Source organism: Fundulus heteroclitus, chromosome 16 (assembly GCF_011125445.2).
Source record: "Fundulus heteroclitus isolate FHET01 chromosome 16, MU-UCD_Fhet_4.1, whole genome shotgun sequence".
In the NCBI taxonomy this organism is placed as follows: domain Eukaryota; kingdom Metazoa; phylum Chordata; class Actinopteri; order Cyprinodontiformes; family Fundulidae; genus Fundulus; species Fundulus heteroclitus.
This window is the reverse complement of record NC_046376.1, coordinates 23,860,734-23,888,669: the sequence shown is the minus strand read 5'-3', so window position 1 is coordinate 23,888,669 and position 27,936 is coordinate 23,860,734. Positions and strand designations below refer to the sequence as shown.

General features: G+C 43.1%; 2 protein-coding genes across 3 annotated transcripts; both read left to right on the top strand.

Moving 5' to 3' along the window:
- The first annotated feature begins 1,060 nt into the window (after positions 1–1,060).
- On the top strand, positions 1,061–16,884 carry atad5a (ATPase family AAA domain containing 5a). Of its 2 annotated transcripts, none has more exons than XM_021314640.2 (22): positions 1,061–1,427; positions 1,837–1,900; positions 3,936–5,629; positions 5,722–5,803; positions 5,896–6,048; positions 8,169–8,310; positions 8,386–8,646; positions 8,732–8,880; positions 9,011–9,161; positions 9,482–9,781; positions 11,135–11,231; positions 11,733–11,815; positions 11,926–12,062; positions 12,151–12,328; positions 12,423–12,581; positions 12,988–13,203; positions 13,300–13,364; positions 13,452–13,641; positions 14,556–14,695; positions 14,883–15,721; positions 15,806–15,961; positions 16,090–16,884. In XM_021314640.2, exons 2-22 carry the CDS (start codon positions 1,850–1,852, stop codon positions 16,166–16,168), a joined length of 5,322 nt encoding a protein of 1,773 aa, XP_021170315.2. In that variant the 5' UTR covers positions 1,061–1,427; positions 1,837–1,849; the 3' UTR covers positions 16,169–16,884. The 2 variants fall into 2 exon arrangements, with proteins under 2 accessions (XP_021170315.2, XP_036004073.1); XM_036148180.1 differs by having other exon boundaries at positions 8,383–8,646.
- Positions 16,885–18,875: 1,991 nt separating this feature from the next.
- On the top strand, positions 18,876–27,571 carry adap2 (ArfGAP with dual PH domains 2). The gene is made up of 11 exons (XM_036148715.1): positions 18,876–19,176; positions 20,802–20,926; positions 21,040–21,131; positions 21,338–21,426; positions 21,650–21,762; positions 23,118–23,267; positions 23,369–23,452; positions 23,918–23,980; positions 24,301–24,378; positions 24,511–24,739; positions 27,024–27,571. Exons 1-11 carry the CDS (start codon positions 19,092–19,094, stop codon positions 27,050–27,052), a joined length of 1,137 nt encoding a protein of 378 aa, XP_036004608.1. The 5' UTR covers positions 18,876–19,091; the 3' UTR covers positions 27,053–27,571.
- The last annotated feature ends 365 nt before the right edge of the window (positions 27,572–27,936 follow it).

The following is a 27,936-nucleotide window of genomic DNA, read 5'->3' as shown; positions in this document are numbered from 1 at the left end:
AAACAACGAAGGTATTATTATTAACAGTTTCTAGTATTAGTATTAGATCACTTACCATAGTTTGACAAATGGTGTACCAGCCATTATTTTCCCTTGACATTAAAACATTTGGGACCTACAGACCTGGCTTAAATGTAAAACTGAGCATGAAGGGAGGGTTTTTAATGGGCATCAACTAAGACTGAGTTGTTCCTTCGACTTCTGTTGTATCAGGGAGCAAGTTCACGTTCACTGCTTGAAATATTTATGTTTGTTCAAGAGTCTCCGGCTGACTTATTAGAGAAACCATACAGTTTTTCCCCAGATATCTCACATCCAGTGAAGCTTTAAAATTACCTTTAAAACATGTTCTTTAAATAAGGAAAGCCAAGTCCAGTAGTATCAAGGGCAAGAAGTGTTACCATCCAAGGCATAAAGTATTGTCGAATCAGTAGTAATATTTATTATACTTTAAAAAACTGAAATAAGTACATTGAATAAATAAATAATCTCTAAACTGGAAGTCAGAAGGGATACAATCTAACCAGTATGTATTCTGTCAAACATTTGAACTACACTGGAATAAATGCATTTAATTACTAAATTATATGTCAGCATATATGTAAACATGCCGATATTTTATCAGTACACAAATAATTGAAAGTTTAAATCATTATTAAAATTTTTGTTAATTATCTAACAAATAAAGACAAAATGCATGCATAAATAAATAGAAATGCTTGTGACATATATGGTGGAATGACGATTTTATTAATGGATTAGACATTTAATGATGAAATGTGTACCATAGTAATGATTGAAATAAGCATAATTATACAACTTTTTATTTACCGCATGCATCCACTATTTTATTGAGCTCACGTCTGTAAATATTGATATGATAACGTTTACTTAAAAAATGTAGGCGGTTTTAGCACTCGCCACGTTAGAGGGCGCTGTGAGCATTCATCGTCTGTCAAATCAGACGCCGAGCGCCATCTTTGTTGTGAGTGAAACGCGCCAGAAGATGACGTTCTGCTTTTCTCTCCTCTGATTGGCGGAAGGGTGTTCCGTCAGAGGTCAACGTACGTTTGGCGGTCTTCGCTCGCGAGCAGCCTGGCGCGTTTTTGAAGCCGTGGAAAATGTCAAGAAAACCGCTTCGGTTCGTGGCGGCTCCAGAACTATTAAAGTGAGGAGCTGCGCGCTTCGCTCGGGTTCATCCTGCCTCTGGACTGCTGGGAGATGTTCGGCAGACTTTCTGAAGCCGCGCAGAGCCGGGCTGCTGTGAGACTTAGCTTGTTGTTTTTCCAGTAAAACCTGCCGACGACAGAAAACTATGACCGACACGGTCGCTCTTTATTTACACACAAAGTAGTGTGAGAAAAAAAAAGAAGCAGTAAAGACGTCAAACCCCTGAAGTTGCAACAAGTTGCGGGTTCAACATATCGGTGAGCGTTTTCCTTAGCCTTCTGCTGTCGATGTATTAATCCGCCATCATCTTAACACCAAACTAAGTGAGGTTTCAAGGCGCCATTTATAAACCAGAGCTTCCATTTAGAGTTGTAAAGAATATTTACCATGTTATTTAGTCAACCCTGTATTAACGCCGTCTGACTTTATTATAAAATGTTTAAACTGGGCTGTAGTGATAAAGCATTCTCCAGTAATTAAAGTGTGATCAGTAGCCAAAGATGTATGTTGTTATGAAAATTAGATCTAGGAAAAGATGACGAACTCAGTCTATATTTTATAAATAAAATGTACTTTGTAGACTTAAAATTACTATCAATTACTATACCGATTTCTATAAATGTCGATTTATTATGTAGTAATAATGAGCCTAAATCTTTCTTTCAGGTCTCTTAAAATTATGGCTGGTGTTGTGGCCATGGCTTCTGTCATTGAGGACTTTGACACTCAGGTAGGAATCATTGAATTGAAATATATTGAGCTTACACTAGCCTTGCAAATACAAGTGAAGTTAGTGTCTCTGTAAATTATCTTTATATATTCAGTGAGTGAGAAGCAGTATAAACTGAAATTGTTGACAACCAGCTCACAACCGCTTACAAAAGTGTACCAACATTTTTAAACAATTCCCGTAAATCCGTTACACCTCATTTTACAGAAACATAATTATTAGAAGTCTATTTAGCTGTCATTGTTGGAATTGGTGTTATATTAACCATTGCCATGTTTTTATACAAAGTTCTTATGCAGAGGATTAAATAAATTGTTTTAATAGGTCAGTTTTACATTCATTTTAGTTTTGTTTGTAACCAGGGCTTCCAACAATGATTTAAAAAAAAAATAATCTTTGATCATTCTTTGGACAAATTTTTCAGTAGATCTAAAGCCGCGGTTCGCAAACCTTTCGGACTTCTGTCCACAAAATAACTCTGCTAAACAGTTGTGATCCTAACTATCAGGTAAAAATAGGAACATGGCATCAAACAGCATCATCGACCATAATATTTTATAAGTATCTCTGTCATTGTTTTATTTTATTTCTTGTAATACAACGTGGATAATGTTCTTAGATGTATTTCAAAACCCTTACACTTGTTTATTCACAACCCCAAAGGAGGTCCCGTCCGCTGATATAAGCAACTAATATTCTTCAAAAAATTAAAAGTTATTTCCACTATAGGTTTTATTTTCGTTTTTGGCATATATTGCACTATATCCTTATTGCTGGCATAACATTAGAATTTTTTTTGTGGTTTTAGTCACAATTTAGTCATCTTTAATTACGTTTTTCCCAAGTTGTATTTGAGAGAAGTTACTACACTATCTTGACTAAATTATACTTTAAAAGAGAATTCTTCTATAGTTTTTCTTAAACAATCACAATCAGAATGAGCTTTATTGTCAAGTAGTATTTTCCACCTACGACAGATTTGCTTTGGTGATTAGATGCTACACAGAGACAGACATACAGTTGACATAAGTAAAGGTAAAGAAAAATAATATATAGATTAAGCACAACAAATGCATGTTCTATGAGAATAATAGAAGAATAGATAAGAATAATATTTCTGCAGGAAGAACAACGTGGCAGATATTTACACCCCTTGGGGACACATTTATCTGGTGACAAAATAAGATTGAATTTAAACTCTTTTATAGACCCTGACACACAAAAAAACATTACCTAAGAAACAAAATAATGGGATGTGCATTGCATATAAAATAGACAACTTTCTTCAAAGTGGAATAAAAGAAAAATAAACACACGTTTCTTTCAGCTGTTCAGTCTGCTACCTAAACCGTAGCAGTAGAAAATGAAAATCCATTGTTTTAGTTAATACCTTGCTGCTGTTAAAACAATAAAACTAGCAAATTTTAAAGCTGTTAAAGTATTTAATACTTTGAGGCATTTGAAAAGTTCGTCTTAACATCAGGCCTCAAACCTGTCAGAAAGGGGAAGCACCAGAGTGTCCTGTCAACAGACACCGGTCTTCCATTATTATTTTTTTTTTATAGATTCATGTTTATATATTAAATAACTTATTTTTTGTGAGTTGTTCAGCTTCTTATCGGTTGGTTCTAGTATTAAAACAAACCCGTAGCAAAAGTACAACAAAAACTCAGTGTGACGCCCGAGGACCCAGTTAGAGATGACTTGGTGCGTTATCCAGTGTTAGAATGGGGCTCAGTTGGCACTAAGAGACCATCCTCCAACCATCATACAACCACCACCAGCCTAAAACGCAGAGATAAGGAAAGATGGATCCACTTTGTTCACAGCTAATTCTGACCCTAGCGTCTGAAATCCGCACTCATTCCACCACTCAATGGTGCCTGCTATGAATTTCGGCACGTCGTTCTCTCCATGTCTAAATGCCTAAACGCATTGAGCTGTTAACATTTGTTTGGACAGTTCCTTTTTTAGCTCAACAGGCCAAATAACGGAGGATGCAAGACCCATTTGTTTGCGTTTTCTCTTCTCACAGCCCTGCAAGAAGTCTCGCAAAGATGGCGGCAGCCCTGTCGTCAAGATGATCACAAACTATTTCTCCCCTGTTCCCAAACCTGCGGAGAAACCCTTCTCTCCTCCTCGCTCCAACAACATCATGGACTACTTCAGCCGAAAGGCTCCGTCTTCTAAAGGAAAGCCAAGTCCGCCGCAGGACCTCAAGGAAAACCGTCAAAAACCCGAGCCTGAGGACAAACGCGCCGCCACGGAAACGGGGAAGAAGCCGTCGGAAAAGCGGGGCAGGAAGGCCAGCAGGGTTGCGAGGAAACTGGAGCCGACTGAAGCCGTCGGTCGCACCGACGACGACGACAGCTGCGTGATTGTTGAGGAAACGCAAGAAAGCAAAGGTGCGGCTGGCGGCGCCGGGACCCTCGGCGGCGACACGGCGGCGTTGTTGTCAAAGTTTAGTGCAGAGACACGTGAATCCGAAAACATCAGTAAAACGGTCAGTGACGAGCAAACGGAGTTGGATTCGCCTCAGGAGAGTGAAGCCAAATGTGAAAACAGCGACGATTTAAAACCAAAGCCGAACACTAACGCTGTATCCCCAAGAGTTGAAGTAAAACGCGCCAAAAAGGCGAGGAAAGCTACGAAGAGGCAGCAAAAAGAGACGACGCACCCAGAGCCGGAAGAGAAGGAAGCAGCAGGGTCACTTTGTGACGTTAGTACGGACGTCAGCTCGGACGACGCCTCCCAGCTGAACAGCAGCACTGTGACCATCTCCTTTGAGGAGTTTGTGCGGAGTCAGAACCAAGACGAGAGGAAGAGCGCAGAAAAGCCGGCGCAGTTAAACCGCGAGCAGCAGGACGGCCCTAAAGCCGACGACAGCGTGGGCCCGGCCCAGGTCTCGCCCCGGACCCTCACCGTCCAAGCCGAGGTGCACGCCGTTTCACCCAAACAGGCCGCCGTCAAGGCTGGCGGAAAGCTGGCTTCCATCTTCACGCGGAGAAAAGGCCCCGCCGAGTCCGCTGCGTCTCCTCCCGCAGACGACCTGCGCCGGCCTCCCTCTGCCTCGCCGACCGTCAGACGGAGGTCCAACGTGGTCCTTCAGGAGGAGGACCTGGAGCTGGCCGTGATCGAGAGCGAGTCCGCTCCAAAGTGCAGCGACGCAGAGAGGAAGCAGTTCATGGCTGCCTTCAAGCAGCCCGGCGCCGACGGGTCCAAGGCCAAAGCGGTGAAAAGCAAACAGAAGCAGGCCGAGGAGACGGGGGCGGCAGACGAAGCCGCCGAGGGTGGCGACGTCCTGCTTCCTCCTGGCGAGCAAGGCTCCCAGGACGGCAAAGCGCCCCAAAAGAAAAGGGGAAGAAACAAAGCGAAAGGCAAACGCGAGGCAACCCACACGTCTCCTGCTGCCTCAGCCGCCAAAGAAACTGAGGTCGCTTCTGTTGAAGCAGGAGATGAGGAAGAAGGGCCTCCCGTCAGCTCAGCTCCCACAGTCCCAGCTCTGAGGAGGTCCAGACGAGAGACCGGGGCTATGACGCCGCCTGAAAACACCCCGACCGCTCCTCAGAGGAAAACCAGGAGACAGAAGGAAGCAAAGGAGGCCCGGAGCGCCGCTTCCCCTCCGCTCAGCCCCGCAGACACGTCTACGCCGAAGACGCGGCGGTCCAGACACGGCGTCTTCGTAGCAGAGATGGTGTGTCCGCCAGACGCAAGCGAAAGCCCGATCAGGTAACGCAGAACTGAATTACGTATTCCGCTGTACAGATGCGCATCGCCTAAAGCAGCTGAGATGTTTTTTTTCTTCCTCTTTTCCTCTAAAGAATGAGATTAAGCAGAGTTCAGAAAAAGGTTCGAGCATCTAAGGCAGAAAGTGGCGACGACATGAACGCGTCTTCAAATAAAGTAAGCGACGTCTGACTGTGTTGGGAATGAAACGCGTTTACTTGAATTTGTGAGACTGAGTAATAATTCGTACCTCTGATTCCCTTTTTAAGATGCTAACCGAGTCCAAGAAAAGACAGCAGGCGAAGAAATTAGTGGAGAAGGCCAAAATGATTCAGCAAAGCAAGAAAACCACCGAGAAGGAAACGTTGCGGCGGTCGTCCCGAACTAAGACCTCCGTCAGCAAGAGCTACTGTGAAGACGAGGTAAACTTTTATGCTTAATGTTATAAACTGAACTTGCCCGCGATGTGAACCTTATTTGTTGGGGAATATTTACAAACTGGTTTTCCAAAAATGAAACGTAACGAATTTGGGCACCGCTGACAGATTAGGACTTCTGTCGTCATTATTTGGCTGTAGAGAAAACCGCGTCTTTCCTTTTAAAGGTTTAGTGTTTATTTGTTTTAACTTTTATCAAAGTTTCCTTTCTGTATTTCTAATGGACAGTGAAGGGCCTGGATCTTTTTACGAGGTTTCTACTCGGGCTGTTGCTGCGATTCTGTTGCTAAAAATTGCAATAATGCTGATTATTATAACCCACATATTTTAGTTGATCTTCTCTATCATGACTCAGAGTCTCCACCCTGAGACTAAAATATTGTCGACATGCAGAGCGGGAATGTATCACCCTTCAAACAAAGTATTCTTCCAAATATAGTGTCCAATCATTGCTATGCATTTGGGATATTGGACACACTGATGAAAAGAGTGTAAAATATTTGTATTTTCAAACCTTTTTTTTTTCTAACACTTTTAGAAAGTTGTATCCTTCCCTCCCCAACAGCTGTTTTTACATGTGGTGCGTTTGAAATCTGACCATTGTTGCCATTTTTGGTATAAATTGATAATTTAAGTTGTATTTTTATCCTACATATAAATCCCCAAAAGGAGAAAGCATGCTGGAAATTGGAGCCTGGAAAAGTGAGGGAGCCTTTGACATGAAAAATGTGTTGGAGTCTTTATTTTTGTCTTTTACCATGCAGTGCAGGCTGCTAGCTTAGCTTTATAAGGTCCTACTAGCTTAGCTTTATAAGGTCCTACTAGCTTAGCTTAAGAAGGTCCAGCTAGCTTAGCTTAACAAGGTCCAGCTAGCTTAGCTTAAGAAGGTCCAGCTAGCTTAGCTTAAGAAGGTCCAGCTAACTTAGCTTAAGAAGGTCCAGCTAGCTTAGCTTTATAAGGTCCAGCTAGCTTAGCTTTATAAGGTCCAGCTAGCTTAGCTTAAGAAGGTCCAGCTAGCTTAGCTTAAGAAGGTCCAGCTAGCTTAGTTTAAGAAGGTCCAGCTAGCTTAGTTTAAGAAGGTCCAGCTAGCTTAGTTTAAGAAGGTCCAGCTAGCTTAGCTTAAAAAGGTCCAGCTCACTGAGCTATATAATACACTGGAGTGCTGATTTTGCCGAAAAACTGAAGTCACTGGCCGCCATCTTGCTACTCCCTACTCTCACAGAATCCCACAGGATTTGGTTTGCAACAACAAGCAGTTTTCTGGCTGAGTGAAAACGTTTCATAGGTAATTCTACAGTCAGTGGATGTACTAACACTATCAACTACTAGGAAATTGGGTTCTGAAATATTTTACATGTTATTCATATTAAATTTATATATATGTATATATAAGTATGTGTATGTGTATATATGTATATATATGTATACACATATGTAAATATATGTTTTTGTATAGTTTATTTATATATTTATAAATGTTAAATATATATATTTAAATGAATAAAATGCTAAATATTTCAGCACATGACTTTCTCAGTACTTGATATTTTTAGAACATAACATAAAACTATATGGGATTTGACATTTTAAAAGTTTTAAGATCCCCTGAACATGAGAAAATCCTCGTTATTCCATGCTGTAGCGCACATATTCCCTAGTTACTGGGGGGAAATAGGGAGTACCAATATGGCGGCTTCAAAGAGACTCGTTCAAACAGACGGTGATTAGCACTCCAGTGTGTTATATAGCTCAGTGGTCCAGCTAGCTTAGCTTAAGAAGGTCCAGCTAGCTTAGCTTTATAAGCTCCAGCTAGCTTAGCTTTATAAGCTCCAGCTAGCTTAGCTTAAGAAGGTCCAGCTAGCTTAGCTTAAGAAGGTCCAGCTGGCTTAGCTTTATAAGGTCCAGCTAGCTTAGCTTAAGAAGGTCCAGCTAGCTTAGCTTTATAAGGTCCAGCTAGCTTAGCTTTATAAGGTCCAGCTAGCTTAGCTTAATAAGGTCCAGCTAGCTTAGCTTTATAAGGTCCAGCTAGCTTAGCTTAAGAAGGTCCAGAGTTTCCCTCCGGTTAGAGTTTGGTGAGGACTTGATTTGCCGGCTTGTTTTTTCAGGATTCTGTTATCTGTGTCGAGGACCTGACCAGCACTCCTCAGAGCGCGCCGGAAAGGACTAAAGCCCAGAAGACCCTGCGCAGCCTGAATGAAGTTCTGGGCAAAGCGGCGGCCCCTGGCAAAGAATCCAAAACTGTCCCAGGTTGGTTTTCACGCCCTGCGGCTCAGCTGCTCCCCTACATTTCCAGTAACCCAGCCTCTGTTTTCTGGGTAGCAGGCCTCAAAGCGGCCTCTTCGGGCCAGGACAGGTCAGCTCGCAAGGCGCCGGCAGTGATTTCCATCTTTGACGACAGCAGCCGCGAGGATACAGAAAACTCTCAGGACGGCGAGCAGTCCAGGGCGCGCAGGGAGTTCCTGAAGAGCGGCCTCCCCGAGTCTTTTAGGAAGCAGATGGCAAAGACCGCTGCCACCAAGGAGGCCTACTCCGCCTCCTCTTCATCCTTTCAGCCGGTCTCGCACACAACGCAGCCCCCCGATGGTAGGATTCCCATTCTCCGCTGCTGACCGTATGCTCCTGTAGGTGTGGCACATACCAGAAGGCCTGTTCTCCTGTGTGTTGACAGATTGTCCTCTGTGGAGGCTGCCGTGGCCTGAGTCTTCGTTGCTGGGTCATTTAAAGGACCTTTGGAGCCACACGCAGACCCCACCTCCATCTGTTAGTGGGACTCTGAGCGTAAAGACAGAACCGGCTAGCAGGAGTTACAATGGAAAGGTGTGGTGATACAACTCCTGCTGAGTTTATTCTCATTGTGCCCATTTCTGGGTTTCTTTTAGGGTTTTTTTGGTGAGGGGGGCTTATTCCTCTGAATCGGTGGGGGTAACAACACCTTTTTTTTTTTTAGGGGTCAATCCAGAGGCCTGAAATATCTGAAGATGACCGGCAGCTCCTGATGAAGGAGTTCTGCTCCAGAAACCCTCACTTCCCGGCTCAGATGCTTTTCTCTCGCCTCCAGAAAAGACGCGCTGACCTCCAGCAGCGGCTCACGGCTTCAGGTCGGCCCCTTACTCTCAACCGTTACTTTTGTCTTTTTTTTAAATGCTAAAACCAGCAATTCTCAGACTTCAAGTTTCATTTTCTCTATAAAAAAATCAAATGCAGATTTTCGTGAATCTTGTAGATATTTTAAAGTGTTGGCTTCATTGTTTCATTTTATCCTCTGGGTGTTTACTCAGAGTCAAAGAAGTTGATATTACGCATTTGGGAAGAATATTTAACGTGCCTCATGGTCCGAAAAGTCTTCATGAACGGCTTCAGAGTAGACCGATGCGGATAAAAAGCGTTGTGCCAACTTACAGTTGTGTCAAATTATTAGAGCCAGAAGGAGACTCCCGCGCTCCTCTGCCGGACCAAACTGTCGGAGGGAAGAGGAAGAGGAAGGAGGAGGAGCGGGAGAATAACGTGAAGGTGGCCAAGAAGCAGAAGCCCAACCATTCAGAGGAGGTCGTCTCCCCAGCCGAACAGGAGGCTCCCAGAAGGGGAGGCCGTAGCAGACGAGCTCAGAGATCCAGAATAAAGGCAGATAAGGAGGAAACTAAGGCCCTCGTCCCCTCTGAGGAGGACTCTGTCATCGTGGTGGACGACCTCGACGTGGTAGAGACAACTGGAAGGACAGGTGTGTTGCTTCACACGCCGCCACTTTTTAGAAAAACACATCATGTCAGTGGAAAAATAGAACGGTGTATTGAAAAACCTACATTTGCTTGTCATTTTGATAGTATAACACTGTTTTTATAACATTTCGTTTCATTTAGTTGCTAACAAGTAATTGTAAAGCTGTTCGTAGTGAAAGTCCTTCTCTCTCTAGGTTGATGCTGTGACTTTATTTAAAAGACTAAAGCAAAACACATAGAAAACTTAGAACGTAACAACTCTCTGACAAATGTTTTTTTTTTTAATATTTTAACTAGGGTTGCACAATTAATCGCATTTGCAATATAATCGCAATTTAAAAAAAATGCAATTTCCAAATTGCAGAAGTCAGCAATTTTTGACTATGTAACAATTAATGGATCAGATGCGTTCTTTAGGTGTTGGTAATATGTTTAAAATGGGTTTGCCTTCACATAGAAGGTTGCAGCAGTGAGATAATGTAATTTTATTACTTGTTTTAGAGTTTATATAATCATACTGTTTTACCAGAAACCTTCAGGAATCTCACCATAGCATTAAGCACTGATTAAATACTGGTCAACCAGTTTATTACATAGACTTGGTTGTTGGTTGGATTGATGTCCAAATCAATTAAAAGCTGTTCTCTTGAATAATATTCTGATTAATAAAAACATTACAAGTTCTTGTTTTAAATAGTCCTGGTTTACAAACGTCTTTATCTAGAGGCCATTTTTGTTGCTTGTGGTTAATGCAGAGAAAAGTCAAAATCAAATCGCAATGTTGGTTGAAATATATCGTAAGCAGAATGCAATAATTTCTGCCCGGAGTTGAGACGCAGCGGCTCTTTTAGCAACTGATCTGCACGGCGATGAAACAGATTGATTTGTTGTTTGTATATGTTTAAAAAGACATGTTAAATTAAACTGGGGAAAAAATCACATTAAATCACTATATTAAGATTAAAAAAAATCGCAATTGGATTATTTTCCAAAATCGTTCAGCTCTAATTCTAACTAATTATTTCGTTTGTCATTTCTATCCTGCACCATGTCCCTTACAAGCAGCTCTTGTTGGATTGGATTGTGCATAGCTTGTTTTCTGCTGCCACCATGTGGCGTTAAAGCTTATTGCAAAAGAACAACATTTGCTTTAATGCAGTTTTGTCCTGTTTCCCTCCTAAACGGTGATGGTGACTGTTTCCCTGCTTCAACACATCTAAATCAAAACGAACGCCTCGTTAACTAGCCTCTGCAGAGTCGGTCGGCTGAGTTGGAGCAGGGATGCGTCTAAAACAGGATTAGTGTTAGACACCCGCGGTTTTCCCCCTGAAACCGATTCTTTTGCCTTTCCGTAGAACCAGCAAAGGAGGAGCTGCTCTGGACCGATAAGTACCAGCCGCAGCTCTCTAGTGACATCGTGGACAACACCCCTGCAGTGAGGAGGCTTTACAGGTGAGGAATTCAACCAGCAGCTCCTGCATTAGACCCTCACAATTAGTCATACTGAGTCCCACAAAATTATTTATGTGCCCTGGATTTTTTTTTTCTTTTCTCATTTGTCATCTTAAAGCCTCCAGCATTATAGTATTTTAAGGTAACTGTTACCTGATAAAGCAGCACACTGTAGTGTATAATTGTGACATGAAAGTATTTGGTTTTTAACATTTAAACGTTCAAAATAACCCCTGAAAGCGTGGCACACATTGGTGTTCAGCCCATCGATACTTTATGGGATGGACTTAATGTATTTTTTCACCAGCGTCGCACATTAAGAGACTCATTCATCACACTAATAGAGACTTTTTATGAACGATGGGATTTCTGAAGGCGGCTTTTATTTTGGGGTTTCAGAGTGAAACGGGCTGACACCATGCACCCTTTTGCATCTAATTGAGGAGTAAAAAGTTCTCGTAATGTGCGTCTTTCATTAGATTTGTTTCTTTTTCTCGCTAGTTGGCTAAAAGATTGGAAACTTCGTGCAGACAGAGACGAGAGGAAAAGCCAGAAGGATAAGAAACAGGAAGAGGGCAGCGACGGTGAGAGATTCAATTCAATTTTTCAGGATCAAGTTTCGGTCGATGGCTTCCTCGGCTCATTTGCTGCACGTTTATTTTGCAGTGCATGACGTTGTTCTCTGTGTGTTCAGATTCAGAATGGGACCGCGGAGAGGACGACTACCAGGATGCGGACGACGCTTTATGCAACACGGTGCTGATCACCGGGCCCACTGGAGTCGGAAAAACCGCTGCAGTTTACGCCTGCGCCCAAGAGCTGGGCTTCAAGGTAGAAATTCCTCGCTAGAGAACAGGAGCGACGGCCGAACATGCCCGACAGCGTTTACTTCCTCTCCTCTTAATTTGCCCTCTGCAAGGTGTTCGAGGTGAACGCGTCATCTCAGCGAAGCGGTCGGCTTATCCTGTCCCAGCTGAAGGAGGCCACTCAGTCCCACCAGGTGGACAGTCAGGGCGTCAACGCCCACAAACCCGCCTACTTCACCAGCTACGGATCGAGCAGCAGCGCCGGCTCGGCCCGGCCCGGATCGTCTCCAAGTACGGACAAAACTGTAAACTAATAACTCCCAGTATGAGTTTCAGTGTTTCGTGCACCAAGGGAGGAATGACCGTCTTCCTTTCGTCTTTTTAGGAAAGGGCAGCTCTCCTCGCACGGTGGTGTCATCCCCAAGGAAAAATCCTCAGTCACCAAGAAGGGCTAAAAAAGGAAGCCTGGCTCCAACATCGTTAGCCAAGTTCTTTAAAACGGTTCAGCCGGCCAACAAAGAGCCAGACAAACCCGAGCAGGCAGGTAATGACCGGGATTTTTCCACTTCTTTTAAAATGGTACACAGCAAAAGTGTTTAGACTTAGACAACTTTATTTGTCATTTTGTATGCACAGAGTGCGTACAGAACGAAATTTTGTTTGCATACAGCTTGATAAATCACAGTAAATTGCAGTAAATTACAGGATAAGGTGCAGCGATGATTTTTGTAAACAATTGAAATGTAAACAATGCAGGGGAAATACACAGTGTGCGATTTCAGAGTGTACAGGTGAGTATTAAAAACTGTAGTTTACGAATGTGGTACAGAGTCCATTTTTTGGCTTCAGCAGTCTGAAGCATATGTGTAAATGTGTTTACTCCCCCCCCCTCAGCTTTTTCTTATTTTGTCACGCTTTAACCACACACTTCAATAATCCGTCCCTCGTAGCTCCTTCCAAGAAAGCCGCGAAGGCCAGTGGCGACAAAACCAAACGGCCGGCAGCCGCCGTTGAGAAAAGCAGCGAGGAGCAGAGCAAGAAGAGCGCCACGTCGCTCATCCTGTTTGAAGAAGTGGATGTTATTTTTGATGATGACTCAGGATTTCTTGCTGCCATCAAGACATTCATGAGCACCACCAAGAGGCCAGTCATCCTCACCACCAGTGGTTAGTATGAGCGGACGGCTCATCTGCCAAGTCGTGTAGTTCTGTGCGCGTCGATGACAATCCTCTATGCGCCGTCTGCTCTTTTTTTTTTTTCAGATCCGACTTTCAGCGCCTTGTTTGACGGAAACTTTGAAGAGATTCATTTTAAGAAGCCGTCAGTGGTGAGTAGAGAGTCTTGAGAACCGGTTAAGATGCGCTGCACGACGGAGCGGATCCTCAAAGCTAACCGAACCGGCTCTGCTCTGCAGGCGAACGTGGCCAGCTACCTGCAGCTGCTCTGTTTGGCCGAGGACATGAGGACACACCCGTCAGACGTCAGCTCCCTGCTCAAACTCAACGGCTGTGACGTCAGGCAGAGCTTGTTGCAGCTTCAGTTCTGGGCTCGCAGCGCGGGAAGCCGCCCTTCACCCAGACCACTGGTGCAGACGGGCCTCAGTGGTAAAGAGCTGAGATGAATACCAGAGCTGTCTGCAGTGCCTTGGCAAAAGTATTCCCCCCCTTCAGCCCTTTGAAAAATGTGTGACATTCTAATTTATACTTTAAATGGATCTGCATAAAATACTCACGCACATATCTCTTTGCTATGAAGCCCCTAAAAGGTTCTGGTGCAGCCGATTGCCTTCAAAAGTCCCCTAATTGGGGAAATGAAGTCCACTTGTGTGCAATCTAAGTGTCACATTACCTGTCGCTATAAACACACCTTCTCTGAAAGGCCCCAGAGGCTGCAGCACCGTGAAGACCAATCATTGCCGCAGACAAGTCCAGGACAAAGTTGTTTAGAAGTACAAGTCAGGTTAGAGTTTAAAAAAAATTAATAAAAAATCCTAATATTTGATGTTACCCCGTAGCACCGTCACATCCATAATGTTTAAATGGAAAGCACACGGTCCCACAGAGTCTGGGCAAAGAGGGCATTAACCAGAGGCAGCACAGAGACCAAAGGTAACACTATTGGAGATGCAGACTGGAAGTTCTGTCTGAAGGACCACAACAAGCCGCACTCTTAATAGAGCTGGGCTTTATAGTAAAGTGTCCAGGAAAAAGACTTTACTTAGTGTTAAAAATGTGAAGGCATGTTTTGAGTTTGCCAAAAAGCGCCCGGGCGACTCCCCAGATGTATGAAGGAAGGAGCTCTGGTCAGATGAGTCTAAAATCTAACTTTTTAGCCACCAAAGAAAAGAGTGCAAACTCTCTCAAATGATCCATTTTAATAGCAGGCTGTTTGGCAACAAAGTATGAATGATGCCAAGGGGTGTGAATACTTTTGCAAGGCAGTTTGTATTTATAAATCTCTGTTTATTTTTATGTGATTTTTAATTTATCTATAAATGTTCTTTTGTCTGTTTGCACAGAAGCCAAACCGGACCCAGAAGCAGCTGAGGCGTCGGCAGCCGTCCCGTCCAGCCTCCCTCCGTGTGACAGCGGCTGCACCGAGAGCAAGCTGGGCCTGCTGAACATCGAGCCTGACAGAGACGTCTGGCAGCTGCTCAGGGTAAACCCCAAAAATGCACATCCCGAATTTCCCATGCTGTCACTTGACTGGCTCTGGGTCTGAATGTTGTTGGCGTCATTACGGGGTGCTTTGATTGGCTTCTAATTTAAATCAGGTGGTATTTAATTTGGTTTAGGACAAGACATTTATTCTTGGTGCCTAACCCTGGGTGTTTTGTTTTCCACAGAGCGAATGCTTGTTGGAGGCGCCCGTTTGCTGGGAGCTCCTGACGGACAGCAGGCGGCGAGGAGTCGACCTGCTTTATTCCAACATGGAGAACCTCTTACCTCTTCCTGTCACGCAGCCATCGACCTCTAAACCCACACGCCGTCCTGCCGCATCACAACACCTCCGATCTGAGAGTCCGAGGGCGCAGCCACCGTCCCCGTCCCCCGGCGTCGGCCCGTCGCACGCCGCAGACTCAGCCGATTGCTCAGACGGCTGCAGCCCCGTCAAAGTGTCCAGCAGAATGAAGAGGAATAAAACACGACACCGTCTGCCCGCCAGGGACGGGTTGCGCTCTGATTCGGACTCGGAGGACGGATTTCCGTCTCTCTGCGGGAAGCAGGAGGACCCTCAAACGAAAGAGAGAGCTGATTCTGAAAGGAAGCCGCCGACCGCAGAGGAGCAGATAAAAAGTGTCCCCGTCTCACAGTGCCTCCGATCCATAGCCGACTTCTGGGACAACATGTCCTATGTGGATTCCTCCCTCCGTTTCCCCCGCGAAGGGCTCGACACTCCCAGACGGTCGTCGGTTAGCGCCGCCATCAAAGACGGGATGACCGACGAGTCGAGGATTGAGGCGGGGAGGGAAAGCTGGGCCACGGGAAGCCGCGTCCTCGAGATCCAGGCGGCCGTGGAGGCGCTGAGCTTCCACCGGTGTCGAGCTTCGGTGGCCGACGCCTGGGATAAAACGCAGCAGCTAGCCGGAGCGCTGAGGAGAGAGGCGGCGGAGGAGCTCACGCTTCCTCTGGCTTCTCATCGGGAAGGTTGCAGCTTCACTCAGGAAGGACTCAGTCATCCGCAGTGAGTCTCTACGCCACCCCGGGCCTCTGAAACCCCACCCAACGTGATTTGTACGTCACTCACTAGAGGTGTCCTGTTTTCCAGGTTGGCCCAGCGGAGGAAGGAAGTGATGGAGAGTCTGTGTTTTAAGGTCTTCGGCACTCTTGGCAACAGGCAGGCGGCTGCTCTGGATTATCTTCCCGCCATGCGCACCGTCTGCAGAGCAGAGCGGCTGAAGGAGCAAGGAAAGGTTAAGAGAAGGTAGGTGCTCAGGATGGATGTGGGTTTAACCCCGTTTACAGAAGACCCATCAGTAAACAAGCATAAAAGGTTACAAAAAAAGTCCATTTTATATGAGAATAACCTCATTGTGTGGCGTCACCTTCCAGGTTCCTGCACTATCTTGATGCGATCCACCTGGGGCTTGAGAAGAGCACTCTGCAGTTTCTTGCTGAAGATTTCCCCTAAACCCCCTCAGATTCTGTCCTGATTACACATGAGCCACAGATAAGCGGACGTAAGAACCTCCATCTCTGGTTTCTCTGAAGGTAGAGGCAACATGAGTTCTGGTGTCTGGGGGGGGGGATTGTGGACGGCTGCAGCAACGTGCCGGTTTTGGCTTTTATTTCTGACTCGCCTCAGCCCGAGATTGGTTGCTCACAAAAAGGACGGTTTGCACTTATTTTATCAATATGGAAACTTCTAAATGCAGAAAGTCCCAGAAATTAAGAGCACACGACTAAATAACCTCCCATTTGACATCTTTTTTTTTTTTGTGCTTTGAACGCTTTATATGAAATTCATCTGGAAGGCGGGGTTTTGTACAGTAGTGTTTTGTAGCTTGATTTATTAGTCTTTTGGATTTTTGCCAACCGTTTAACAATAAAACATGCTACTCATTTAAAAGTATGAGTTTTTCAATCGTTTTAGGAAATAAATCTGTAAAATACAATCTGCTTCTATATTTGTAAAGGCTGTGTGTATAAATTATCACTTTGGATCTTGGTTCTTGCAGCTTATTGTAGACAAATAGCTTTTAACAGGAAGTTCTGTATTAGACAGCCCTGAGTTTCACATTCTTCATTGATTGTTTTTTTTTTAATATAATTTTGTTTTCCAGCCTTAAATATGTACAAAAGTTTTCAGTTGGCTTTCTTTGTAAACAAATAAAAGGCTTAACCCAACTAAGCAAATTGTGTCTCTGTGCCAAACAGGTCGTGCACAGCCTTGCCAAAGTAAGCACACCCTTTTGCTATTTCCCAGCTTGTCTGGAAACAAGATGCTCCGTCCTCACCGCTCTTCTTCACTCGGACCAGTTACGCAGGTTACAATGAATACAGAGAGCCATGTATTCATATTAGGTCATATTTATAGTATTTAGCCTGGTCTATGATCACCATTGCCAAATTCTACTGGTTTTATGATTTGCAGGTGGATGGTGAGACTGCTCCGCTCTGTTTTAGTGTATTTAGTGGTATCAGAGATAAGAGGGCAGAAATAAAATCTTCTGTGGCTTCTAGGTTTTCCTCTGGGGTTGCTCTGTATTAAGCACCATTAATTTAACCAAAAACAAAAGAAAAGTCATTTATGATCTCGTCTATCCAGGGCATGGTCTTCTGCATGTTTACAGGGACTCCATAGGTTTGTTGGGTTGCATAAACAGTTAATTGTGCTTATGGAGTCATCCACCTGAGCTGTAAATCTCTGCAGCTCCTGCAGAGTTTTCAGTGGCCTCTTGGTTTCTTCTCTGAATAATAGCGAGATGTCCAATGGTTGGGGAATTGTTTCCTAACCTAACCTCCCTTCAACTTTATTCCTGACTGTTTTGTTGATTTCACTAAAACTGAACTGCACACAGATGGACTTCTGAAGGATGTTGGGATAATGGGCATCAGCAGGGGCGGAGCTAGCCATCTAGGTTCCCTAAGCACAAATGCTGTGTGGTGCCCCACACACACACAGTGAAAGAACAATATGTGTTTCTCTTGATTACCAACATAACTTCTTAATTTTAGTGTTTTGAACATAGTTGCTATAAGTAAGCGAAGAAAGAAAAATCATGGTTAAACAGAAATTTGGCATCAACAATGGTCTTATGGTGGCTACTTTGATCAATTTTAAATTTTATTTTCTTAAATTTCCCTCAAGATAATTAAAGTATCTGTTGGGAAAATGAACAGACTGCAGATTTTAAGAGGGATTAAAACAAGGAAAGTACAATGAATCAAATGTAACTGTGGCACGTAACCACCTGTTGACCACCTCCACAGCTGAACTGTTGATGAGCAGTGGAGCGTGGCGAGGCTGGTTCTTCCTGAAGAACCAGCCTCGCCACGCTCCACTGCTCATCAACAGCTAATCTGTGGAGGTGGTCAACAGCACCAAGTTTCTGGGGGTGCACATCACAGACAACCTCACCTGGTCTGTGAACACCACGTCACTGGTGAAGAGGGCACAGAAACAATTGTACTTCCTGCAGAGGATGAGGAGAGCCCACCTGCCCCCGCCCATCCTCACAACTTTCTACAAAAGCACCATAGAGAGCATTCTGACCAGCTGTCTCTGTGTGGTGTGGAGGCTGCAGCGCCTCCGACTGGAAGAACGTGAGAGTGGTGAGGACAGCAGAAGGGATCATCGGGGCTCCTCTTCCCTCCATTAAGGACATTTCATCCAAGCGCTACGTATCCCGAGCCCGTAACATCATCTGTTTTTCATTAGTGAATCCAGTAAACACATGTGAAACGGTGCTTTGGCGCGTTTTATTTATTTGTTTTTTTAATTTATAACTACAACAGTAAAAACCTCCAAAGGTTGAGAAACAGCTGTTTTCCATTCATCAACTCATGACTTTGTTTGGTGCCCTATGTGCAATGCCGTACGCGTGTACCGAGCTTCGGCACTGGGCATCAGAGTTAAGTAGGCAGAAATAAAATGCACACCACACTTTTCAGATTTTCTGATCCCATTTAAAATCATTGAAGCTCATCGAAGTAATTGCACAAAAAATGAGAAAAAATAAAAAAATCAAGGGAACGCTTTTACAATAAAATTGAATCTTTCAATTGAGTCAATGAGGATATATTATTAAAAAGCAAATCGAGCTGTCATGTGACTTTAGATCAGCAACAATTTCAGAGGCGGGTTGAAACAAAAGGGCCAACCTCCAGCTAGAAAACCACCAATTGTTTCCACCAGACAGCCGCAGCTGGACGCGCTCCAGAGGAGGGAAGGCGTGTGTGCGCGCCTGGGTCGTGTCGAAACATCCGACGGCCGTCCGCAAGTTTTCATATGGACTTTTTGTCAGCCGCCTCTCGCCACTTCTTCAGCTATGTGACCGCCATGAATAAGACTGATCGCCGAATGAGAGCAGAGACCCACACTTGGTGCCGAAATGTCAAACGAGCGCAACAAAAGGATCTTACTGGAACTGGCGAAGCTGCCGGAGAACAGCCGCTGCGCTGACTGCGGCGCGCCTGGTGTGTACCAATGTTTTTTTTCCGCCTCAGTCACTCTTTTTAGCTCGATTTACTATATATAATAAATCTAAGACAGGTTTTCTCTATCTCAGTCTTTTAAAACTAAAACTTAAAGTATTTTGTTATAAAGGCTTAAACAAACTCGGGTGAATACCGTAGTTATACTATGTGGAAACCAAACCGTGTTCAATGTAAAGTCTGAGTGCAAAATATTCTAAAAAAATATTTTAGAATATCAATGTTTTTGGTAATCGAATTTCATCAAAACCCCGTGATAATAATACAAATTTATTCGATTTTTGTTATTAAAATACAAAATTTTTACTTGAAACAGGCTTCAAGGCAGTTTTTTATTTAACTTTTATTTATTCTCTACAAACAAAAGTCGATTTACAAGCCAGGACATAAACCCATCCAAAGGTTTGGTGAGTTTGGATGAATTCTTGTGTTATTATTGTAAAACCCCATGTGGAAAATGCTCCACCATGCCATATATAGACAGTGACGTCAGGGTAACGCATATACTGTACCTTACAAAGGTAAGATGAGCCGTGGAGGGTGTCAGAATATGAGAAAACTGGTTATTTAAAAAAAAAAAAAGTCTTGTAATCTGATTTCATTTTGTCACCACGTAGCAAATATAGATAAGCAATAACATATAGTGGTGAGTGGGCTGAATTTATCGATAACTTTTCTAGTCATAGCCTACCAATCACTCAGCACTCTGTGCTATAACCACTTTAATCACACTCACAAACCAACACCCAGATCGATAGGCAACGTGGGGCAAATACCTTCCCCAGTCAGGGGCACATTGACACGTGACAGGAGGAAGCTGGGATCAAGAACCCAGCTTTAAGACAGGACTACTTGACCCAGTGAGCCACAGTCTACCATGTAAATATTGAATCAACACAGGTGTGAAATCCTAATGAGTCGCATTTTGAATCCCTTCTCCCACCGTACACCGGCAATGATTTCACGAGGTGAAGCGTGTATAGGAGAAAGATTTGATTTGAGGGCCTACATTCAGTTGATTATTGAGGATTTTCCAAAGTCCCCAGTTGGAAATACAACAAGAACTCTCCCTGAAGTCGTCATTTTGACTGTGAATGTCGGAGGTCACCCAGCGGCCCCCTGATAAGTATGCAAAGTGGATATAAAACATTGATGAGTGAATGTGAAAACTATTTGTAAGCAATTCTCGTTTTTACGTTTGTTTCTACTTTAAATTAGCAGCACACACAGTGTTGTACACGCTCTATTTGTGAACTTGTTCTTCAGCGTTTGAACACATAAATTAGTAAATTCTTCTGACATTCCCCAGATGTGAGCCATGACATCTGAGAAAACGAAGCTCTGCTCATTTGCTGTAAGCCTTCATTGCGTCCCCGCAGACTTACATGCCGGTGGTAGAGTCTCCAAAGGGGGCCCAAGGAACAAAGCTATCACTTCTTGGTCTAATAAGTTACATTGTGCAAAAGTTTGGACCGGTGTGCACTCAGAAAAAATGTCTTTTTACTTGATAGAACTTTCAGATTATGAAATCTTAGTGAGCGTATAAAGTCGTTACGTTTGTCCGCACAATGTTTTATAACTGCACGATATCTTCTTGTGCTCCTCAGAGCCAGACTGGGCTTCCTATAAGCTTGGTGTGTTTGTATGTCTGAACTGCTCCGGGATCCACCGCAGCCTCTCCAGCCGGGTCAAATCCATCCGGCTGGACTTCTGGGAGGACGATCTAGTCGAGGTATGAGCTTCCCCTCACCATGGATCCACTTCTGTTTTACCCCCAGTTCTTCAGAAAGAGAAGCAAAGTGGCTGTGCGTAAACCTTAACTTGTTGTCCTTCTTCTTGAAAAAGTTCATGAAATCCACCGGGAACGCGAACGCCCGCGCCGTGTATGAGAAAGCCATTCCACCGTACTACTACCGGCCCCTGGAAAACGACTGCAAGTAAGTACCAGCGGGGGAATATTTGCTAGTTTGTGAACAACAACAGACAGACTGCTGACAGGGCGCAAAATCGCAGAGAAATACAGAGAAGTGCAACTGCGGCGCTGTAGAAGTGAAATGTGCGCGCACGCCTGCCGCCGGATTAAAGGTGAATTTTGTGGTTTTCACTACAGCAAGGCGCGTGTTTTTCCTGTTTTGTCCTGCAGCGTCCTGAGGGACCAGTGGATTCGAGCTAAATATCAGAGGATGGAATTCACAGGAGAAACCAAGTATCCACCTCTGGCGTACACCACAGGTGAGATATTGGTCGCTTCGCAGGCGCACCTGTAAACAAAAAGCTTCTGCTGTAGGCTTTGTGGTGCCGAAGCCAGGCTGAATGTGATTCCTCACAGACGTGCCCCATCTGTGTCAGAGAAACAAGGTTTTATTGACGACTCGGCGTCAACGAGGTTTTAATCGGTCACTCTCCGGCGGCTGCTTGGTGAAACTTTAACCCGGTCTTCTCTTGGCTTCACCAGGTTTCCACGAAGGGATCCTGTGGAAGAAAGGGAAAGAGAACATGCAGTTTCTGAAGAGGAAGTTTGTGCTGTCAGAGCGGGAATTCACCCTCATGTACTACAACAAGGAAGATGTGAGTTTCCAGCTGCCAAGACGTACAAAGAGCCAAACAAAAGTTATTTGTTTCTTTTTTTACTAACATGCTGAATTCAAATCCTCTCAAAAGCAGTCACAACCATTGAAACGGTTTACTGTTTCACCACAAGCTTCAATGCATTTTGATGGGGGACTTCATTTGATAGACCAACACAAAGTACTGCATAACTGTGACGGGGGGAAAAAGAGAAAGATTTCTGTTTTTTTTTTTTTTTTTTTTAAACAGAAATCTGAAGTGCTTCGCCCCGCCCTAGACTTTGACACTCTACTTTATACAATACAACCCTTCACAAGCCACATAAGCAGTAAACTGAGTCCTCCTGTGTGTAATTCAGTCTCAGTATAAATTCAGCCATTCTGTGAAGGCCTCAGAGGTTTGTCGGAGAACATTGATGAACAAACGGGATCATGAGGATCAAGGAAACGCAGCAGGCGGGTCAGGAATAAAGACGTGGAGAGGTTTAGGGGTGGGTTAGCTTAAAAAGCAATATCCCCAGCTTTAACTATCTACCTAAAAAGATTGTGTAAGCAGAGCGTTGATTAGAGAGTCAGCCAAATAAATGCCCACGGTAACTCTGGAGGAGCTGCTGTGATCCAAAGCACAGCTGGGAGAAGCTAAATCTGTTGATGAGACTCATTTTAGCCGTGCCGTTTGCAAACCTGGGCTTTACGGAAGAGCGACAGGAAGAACAGCCAAAGGATGTCATCATGCTAGGTTGATGCTTTTCTTCAGCAGGAATTGAGATCATAGAAGCTGCAAAAGACTTGAGACCGAAGCAGAGGTTCATCTCCGGGGGAGGAAAACTCTGAACCTACAGCTGGAGCTACAGCTGAGCGGTTTAGATCCAAACATATCCAGGTGTTAGAATGCATTCAGATGTATATCCAGTCAAAAATATTTTTACAAGACTCTAAAATTGGTGTTTACGGACGCTCTCCGTCCATTCTTGTTGAGTTTGGGCTAGTTTGCAAAGAAGAATGGCCAAAAATGTTCCATCTCCTTAAGTGCAAAGCTGAATATAGACACCATATCCTGTTTATCCTGCACTTGCTGCTATTGCACTTCTGGTTAGACCTGAACTGCATTTCGTTGCCTTGTACCTGTACCTGTGTAATGACAATAAAGTTGAATCTAATCTAATCATCTAATCAAAAGAGTGGCAGGTGTAACTGCAGCAAAAGGTGGTTCTACACCGCGTTGACACACACAGACTGAATCCAAATCCATGTTGCCACCCTTTCAGGCTTTTTACTGCTTTTATCGTTTTATGTCCAATTTACTTTCCTCGTCTCCTGCCTTACGGAGGTTATGTCAACATATTTGTCATGTAGGAGTCCAAAGGCCCCAAAGCGGTCATCCCCATCAAGGACCTGAACGCCACCTTCCAGCCACAGAAGATCGGTCATCCTCACGGGCTGCAGATGACGTACCAAGATGAAGATAAAACCAGGAACCTCTTTGTGTATCACGAGAGCCCTGAGGTGAGGCCGCAGTGCCGTAAAACCGAGGCCTTTAGTGCTTGTTGTTAAAGAGTTTTTTTTATTTTTTTATGGCGTTTTAACGCTCGTTTTCTGTGCCGTAGGAAATAGTAGTCTGGTACAACGCCATTCGGGCCGCTCGCTACGCGTACCTGAAGACCGCATACCCGACTGGAAGCGACGAAGAGGTGACGCTCACACGGTTCCTGTCTGTTGCCTTCACCATTACACTGCAAAAAAGGATCTAAAAATAAGTAAAATGTTCTTAAAATTTGTGTTTTTGTACTTGATTTGAGCAGGTAAATAAGATTATCTGCCAATGGAGTGAGTATTTTTTACCCCTAAAATAAGATAATTAGATATACTGCACTTGAAATAAGATGATGGAGATAAATTGTTCCTATTTTAAGTGCACAAATCTTATTCCATTGGCAGATTATCTTATTTAGCTGCTCAAATCGAGGACAGATACACTCATTTTAAGAAAATCTTACTTATTTTTAGTTCCGTTTTTGCAGTGTATCACCGTCGTTCCTTCCAAATATATTCTTTATTCTTCCAACAAATACAAGCTTTACGGATTAAAGAATCAAAGCAAATCTCGTACTGAATTGTATATTTAAAAACAGGGTTCTTTTATCTTTTTGTGTCAGCTGGTGCCAAAGATAACAAGAAATTACCTAAAGGAGGGCTACATGGAGAAGACAGGGCCCCTGGTAAGCCATAAAGAGAGACGCGTTGTTATGCGTTTTGGTTAATTGATTGCTTTTTGCATATCTCGGGCTTTTAGCAGTGGTGCATTTCATTTCCACTCACCCCCCCCCCCCCCCCCCCTCTCTGCTATTTTGGACGTTATCTGGTCTGAGATGTACATTTGAATGTTTCTGTTCCTCTTTCGCGCGCAGAAACACTCATGTGACCAATTATACCTGTTGTATTGTTTTCCTCTGGTTGCCTTTTTGTCTGAGCGGTAAGAAAATGTTGGAGCGTGTCCGCGCAGCGTTTGAATAAAACACGATCTATTTTTTTTAAACAGCAGAAGGAGCCCTTTAAAAAGCGCTGGTTTATTTTGGACTCGCAAAACAGGAAGCTGCTCTACTTCAAAGACCTGCTGGTGCGGACCACACTTTTTTTAAATTCCAATACCAGGCCTTAAATATAACTGTGGATATCTGGCCTGACAATTATAGTTATTCCTAATGTTTTTATTTTTATTTTTTTATTGTTGTTGTTGTTGCTAAAACAGGATGCAGAGGAGCTGGGGGTCATTTTCATCGGCACAGAGAGCAACGGCTACTCCGTGAGGGAGTGCGTCCCGAAGAGCGCGCGGGGCAACAAGTGGAAGTGCGGCCTCATGGTGGAGACGCCTGCGCGGCAGTTTGTGTTCATGTGCGAGCAGGAGAGGGAGCAGAAGGAGTGGCTCAGCGCCCTCAGGAAGGTGCTGTCCAGGCCCATGTCGCCACAAGACTATACAGGTGAGAGCAGGAGGAGGAGGTGTGGGATGTGTCTGCGAAGCACAGTGCAGCTTGTCCAAGAGTTAACGTTGCAGACTGGAACAGAGGAAGGGATGAGAAGTTTGAACTAATTTTTGAAAAAAAAAAAAACAAAAACAAAAAAACATCTAAATATCAGCTCTTTCTCCAGCAATATCCTTGAGTGTTTTTTTTTCTCTGAGCAATGCCTGGCAAATTTCCCTAAAACTTGAACAATGCAGCAGCTGAAACACACTAATAAGTGCAAACAGGTTGTTTTATTCTCAACTTTTCCTTTTCCTTAGAAAAATTGAGTTTTTACTTCTTCAGCTCTACTTTTTGATACGTTAGGCCTAATTTCACTCAATCATGGACTAAAATGTCCTTCCTACTTGTTGCTCCATTTATTTATAGGCACAGTTCTTGTTGGAGGTTTTTATACTCATCATAATCGGGAACCTTATATTAATTTTTGTTTTTTAATTATGAGTTTACGTGTACTTCCCAGCGTGTAATATGTACACAATGGCTATGCACCCATAGTTGGGTGCATACATTTAATTTACTGTTAATTTACTGTTAATTTCCTCTAATCCGCATGGAGTCAAATTCAGACATACATATATATATATATATATATATATATATATATATATATATATATATATATATATATATATATATATATATATATAACCCCAATGATATCTGGTTTACTGTCTATTAGCAGGTTGCACCTTGGTGACAGATTTTGTTGTTGTTGTTGTAGCCACCAGAAAGACTCTGGCATCATAAGTCTGGCTAAATATTTGACTTCTCTGCTCTGTAGAGTTGATTTTAAAGTGGTTGCTTACCTTCCATGGATTGATCTTTTGAGCATAATTTAAAAACGTTCAGTAGAGTTGAGGTCAGCCGAACATCAGCCTGTTTTTATTTATTCCCAAACCAGCTTTGACGGGTTTGGGTTCGGTGTCCGGCTGAAACACCCATGTTTCCAAGTGTCCAAGTTTCAGGCAGTTTCTAGCTGTTAAAAAAATAGTCCTTTCTTTTGGCTTCCCCGTGTGGACAGTGTGGAAGTGACGCTTATGCTCATCCGATTGAGCCTGTGCGGGTTCCAGGTTAGTCCTTGAGCATCCTCGCCAAGTTGACATTTGGAGTAATGTGGTGAAAACTTGAAGATTGGTTTCCTGGTTAGTAAAACTGGATGATTTCAAACATTTGCAGTGTTCTCAATCTCAGCCCTAAAGTTTAGGGACTAGGCCTAAAGCTGCCAGGAAACCAACCAGTTTAAATTATCCATGGTTGAATATTACAGCAGAGTCACAACAGAGGGTTATTGATGAACACAAAAAGGATTGAAACATGTACAATGTACATTTTTGAGCCTGTATGTGTAATTTAGTGACTGTGTGAATTAGAGAAAATCCACATTAAACTTCAAATTGTGCACCAAAGTCGTATTCTTAAAAAATGACTGGAGCTGTATGAGGTATTATCAGCAAAAATACATCATGAAAACCTCAAAATTAACATATTTTTGCAGATAAAGAGTATCTGCAACCCTTTGACCAGAACTGCACTTGTTTCTTTGTCACAAATTCAATCCTGAACAGAGAGGAGGCTGAGATGTTTGTTAGATAACAGAACTTTTAAGGTTTCCTTTTTTAATTTCAGTAATGGTTTTCAATTGATCTGTCCTAACTCTTGGTTGCACATTTCTTATTGTGTCATTTTGAGCCCTGACTAATATCCTTTCACAACCGACACCCATAGGAGCCTGTCCTGAGGTCAGTGCCGTAAAATGTAGACGATAAAAGGTTTGCAAACCGGTTTAGGCAGACTGTGAGGGAGAAAGAAACATGAAACATATTTAAAAACAAGGTTTTCCAGTGTCATCCGTTCGCTTGGTGGAGAAGTAGACCAGCCCTTTAAAAGATCCCGTCTGCCACCTACAATGCTCTGATCTGTCATTTTTGTGTTAACCGAATATGGCAGCATGTTCCACCTAAAATTTGCGCAATTTGTTGGTTGGCGATACAAATGAGGAAACCCAACAAGGCCAGTTTGTCGTAATGATAAAAATGAATGGTAACGAATTCAGATCCTGCTTCCGCTGATGCTATTCTGAAAATCCCTTCATTTATTATGAATGATTTCACTCCACCACAGTGTTGTTGTGCATTTGTTCTCAAGATGTCATGCACGTTGCTGCCCAGACGGGACTTGTTAAGCCAATTTTAAAACATTTGACCCCCACTCTATTCTTTTTTTTCCTTTGGTTTTCCAGTTGAAGCCCATATAAGGTATAGGAGATGAACCACAAAGTATCGTAACAGCATGAAGGAGGAGAAGACTGCAACCACGACCCGAATGGCTGAAGCCCTGTCACTGCTCCGAATCAGACATGAGTGAATAATAACTTCCTGTTTATAAGCTCACGCTGGCATGTTGCTCCATCATAGGCTTAAAAAAGCCACAACGACATTATTTGATATTGTATTGGTACTTGCTCCAAACTGCCATGCTAATGTGGCATTTCTTTGTTTCTTATTATTTGAATAAGAACTCTAAGAATATTTATTTTGTATATGGCATATAACTGTAAAACTAATGCATTAAATGAAATTACTTCTTGATAGTTGTGCTCGGAAAAATAAGTGACTTTTTTTTCCCTAAATAAGGTGTTCCTTGCCTGCTTTTACGGGCAAGAAGTTGAACGCTGATGTAGTTTGCAGCAATATTTATAAATATAATGCATTCCTAAATTTTAGTGAAACATAGTTTTGAGTCTAATGCTTAGAAAATATCACAGCTAAGAAATAATTCAGACCAAAATATGTTATGAAATGTATAAAAGAGCACTCATATTAAGTGTGTATTTTTTCTTTTTTTTCACTGGAGAAGCTGTCCAATTACTGAAGTATTAGTCACATCTTAGTTTGCAGGTTTAACAATGAAAACTGTTTACATCTGAGTGTCTGTATTAATTTTTCTTGCCATTATTATATATGTGTTCTCTTTTTTTTTTAACCATACTGTTTAAATAAACTATCATTACAAGTAAGGATAATTTCAAAAATAAAAATCTCTGGTAGAAATAAAATGGGCACACACACACAAAGGTTGCATTTGTCTACTTATTACGTAAATTTTTATATTGAGAATGAGATAAAATTCCATCCTGAAAAGATTTATTTGAA